This window comes from Echinococcus granulosus (assembly GCF_000524195.1).
Source record: "Echinococcus granulosus chromosome Unknown EG_S00292, whole genome shotgun sequence".
Lineage (NCBI taxonomy): Eukaryota > Metazoa > Platyhelminthes > Cestoda > Cyclophyllidea > Taeniidae > Echinococcus > Echinococcus granulosus.
This window is the reverse complement of record NW_020170672.1, coordinates 15,317-17,281: the sequence shown is the minus strand read 5'-3', so window position 1 is coordinate 17,281 and position 1,965 is coordinate 15,317. Positions and strand designations below refer to the sequence as shown.

General features: G+C 43.1%; 1 protein-coding gene across 1 annotated transcript in view; it reads right to left on the bottom strand. All coding sequences in view use genetic code 11, as the record gives it.

Annotated features, from left to right (window-relative positions):
• Positions 1 to 1,098, bottom strand: part of EGR_10884 (hypothetical protein) — a gene marked incomplete at both ends in the record, with an annotated part of 6,535 nt that extends 5,437 nt beyond the window's left edge. Inside the window, one exon of the mRNA XM_024500133.1 lies at positions 1,066 to 1,098. Within this exon, the coding sequence (XP_024345454.1) occupies positions 1,066 to 1,098 (33 nt within the window). The remainder of the gene's footprint in view (positions 1 to 1,065) is intronic.
• Positions 1,099 to 1,965: the final 867 nt, after the last annotated feature.

Genomic DNA, 1,965 nt, shown 5'->3' with positions numbered 1-1,965 from the left:
GTGGGCGCCGTCAGCGTCCTCGCTCGCATGGTACCTGCAGCCATGATCAACGCCTACCTCTACCTCACGGCCTGCAAGTTCACCCCCTCACTTGTTACTCGACCCTGTCACTTTGGCAGTTTTGACAGCTTCATTACCATTGTTACGAGGTTGGTTTAAGGAGGCAATTTAAATGACTAGGACCCATTTGTAGTTTTTGATTTGGCACTCAATGTTTACTTCTTAATCGTTCTCTGCATTTGTATGTTTTATCAGAATACGTTACTTCTATTGAGCATTTTATAAAAATCAGTTATTTTTTTCATCTGTGTCTATTTGGCTTGAGCAGTGTTGAAACAACACACATGTGTCACTACCCACTACGATTCGTTCGATCTGCATCTTTGCAGGTTAAGTTTTCACGGCTAGTTTCAATAACACTAGTAAGAAGAGCGGAGGCGAATAACTTGGAGGTCCTTGATGTGCAATGCTATTGGTTAATTCCTGACTTGTGGCCTCCATTTGTATGGCGATCAGCGACATCCAAATAGGCGTTCCAGATGATTTGGTTTACAAAATAAAGAATTTGTTCATAAGGTGGGACGCTGAATGTGTCAGAGGACTTGTCTAATTAGCGGCACAAAGCAACAAATAGTGGAAGATAAGAACAAGCTGGAAATTGACAATGATTCTTCTCATGTTGTCGCCATTTCTCCTTCAGGTGTGTTCATTATATTTGCCAACTGCATTGAGCACATCAAGGTGAATCACATCCAGTCGAAATGGGGACCCTGTTACCCAGTCGTCAATCTCCCTGCTGATGTGAGTTTGCCCTCCTGCTGTTTCGTTGGGTGGATAACCTCCTTGAATGTGTGACAGGGCGAGAGATGCAGTGACCTCACGTCAAAGTGTTTGTGTGTGTGTTGCTAATTTTGCAGGCGTAGCTGAGATATGCTGCGCCTTCAGTCTCGACTAGTGGCCGAAGGACTGCAGTGATATAAGTAGTTTCAACTGACTTCGTCCCAACATTTATAGAGCTGACGAATCTCTTGTTGACTATCCACACACAATATGCTCACCACCTACTTTACATGGATTATTCGGTCCAAACCAAACCATGTGAGATTCCTGTCTGTCATTACGGGCCATATTTCTCATAATGCCATTAAACTCATCCGCGGGAAAGCATGCATGTTGTTTTGGATAGGAAAGAGATGGAAAGAGAAAGAGGAGAAAAAGAGAGCAAAAAAAGTAGCGTGGTTTCACTTTGTCCTCCTTCATTATCAAGCCTCCATATTTTCCAAGGTGCGGTCGTTAAATTTTCTACATCATGGACAATCTCATACGATGCAGAGCTGACATTTTGGAAATGGACATGTATAAAAACACATGCACCAGCCTTATCTTATTCAAATCAATCAAGAAGTCACTAGGAGTGCTCTGGCCCTGTGATTGACACCAATCTCACACATTCTTATTCGCTAGAATAATCTCGACCCTGTCCTACCTCGTCTCCCCCTAAGGCTAATCATTAAAGAGAACTCAACCAGATCTCTAAAAGACAAATTTTCTAGTCTTTCAACTTCCGAATAGGTTTGCCTGAGGCGACAGATCTTGAGTTCTTACATGTAATGCTAACACCTACATTACCAGTTTTATTTTTCTCGATGCAATACATTCCAGCTCTACGATCCCACCCTGATTCGTGTGGAATACGGATGGTCAGTGTACGTGAACTGGATCGTAGTTGGTGTCTTTCTGGCTTCCGCTTATGTTTGGTTTGTGTTGAAACAATTCCTCTACGTGGAGACTGCCAAAGCCATGATCAGATCTGGTCTAGCCTGGCCTCTTCCCTACTTTCTCAGCCTTCTTTGTATGTCTGTCTGTCTCTCACCCCCCGACAGCACATTTGCCATACTTTTTTGCTCATCTGTCCCCATTTAATCTCAAATTTACATCAACATCTATACTGATAGCAGGAAAGGC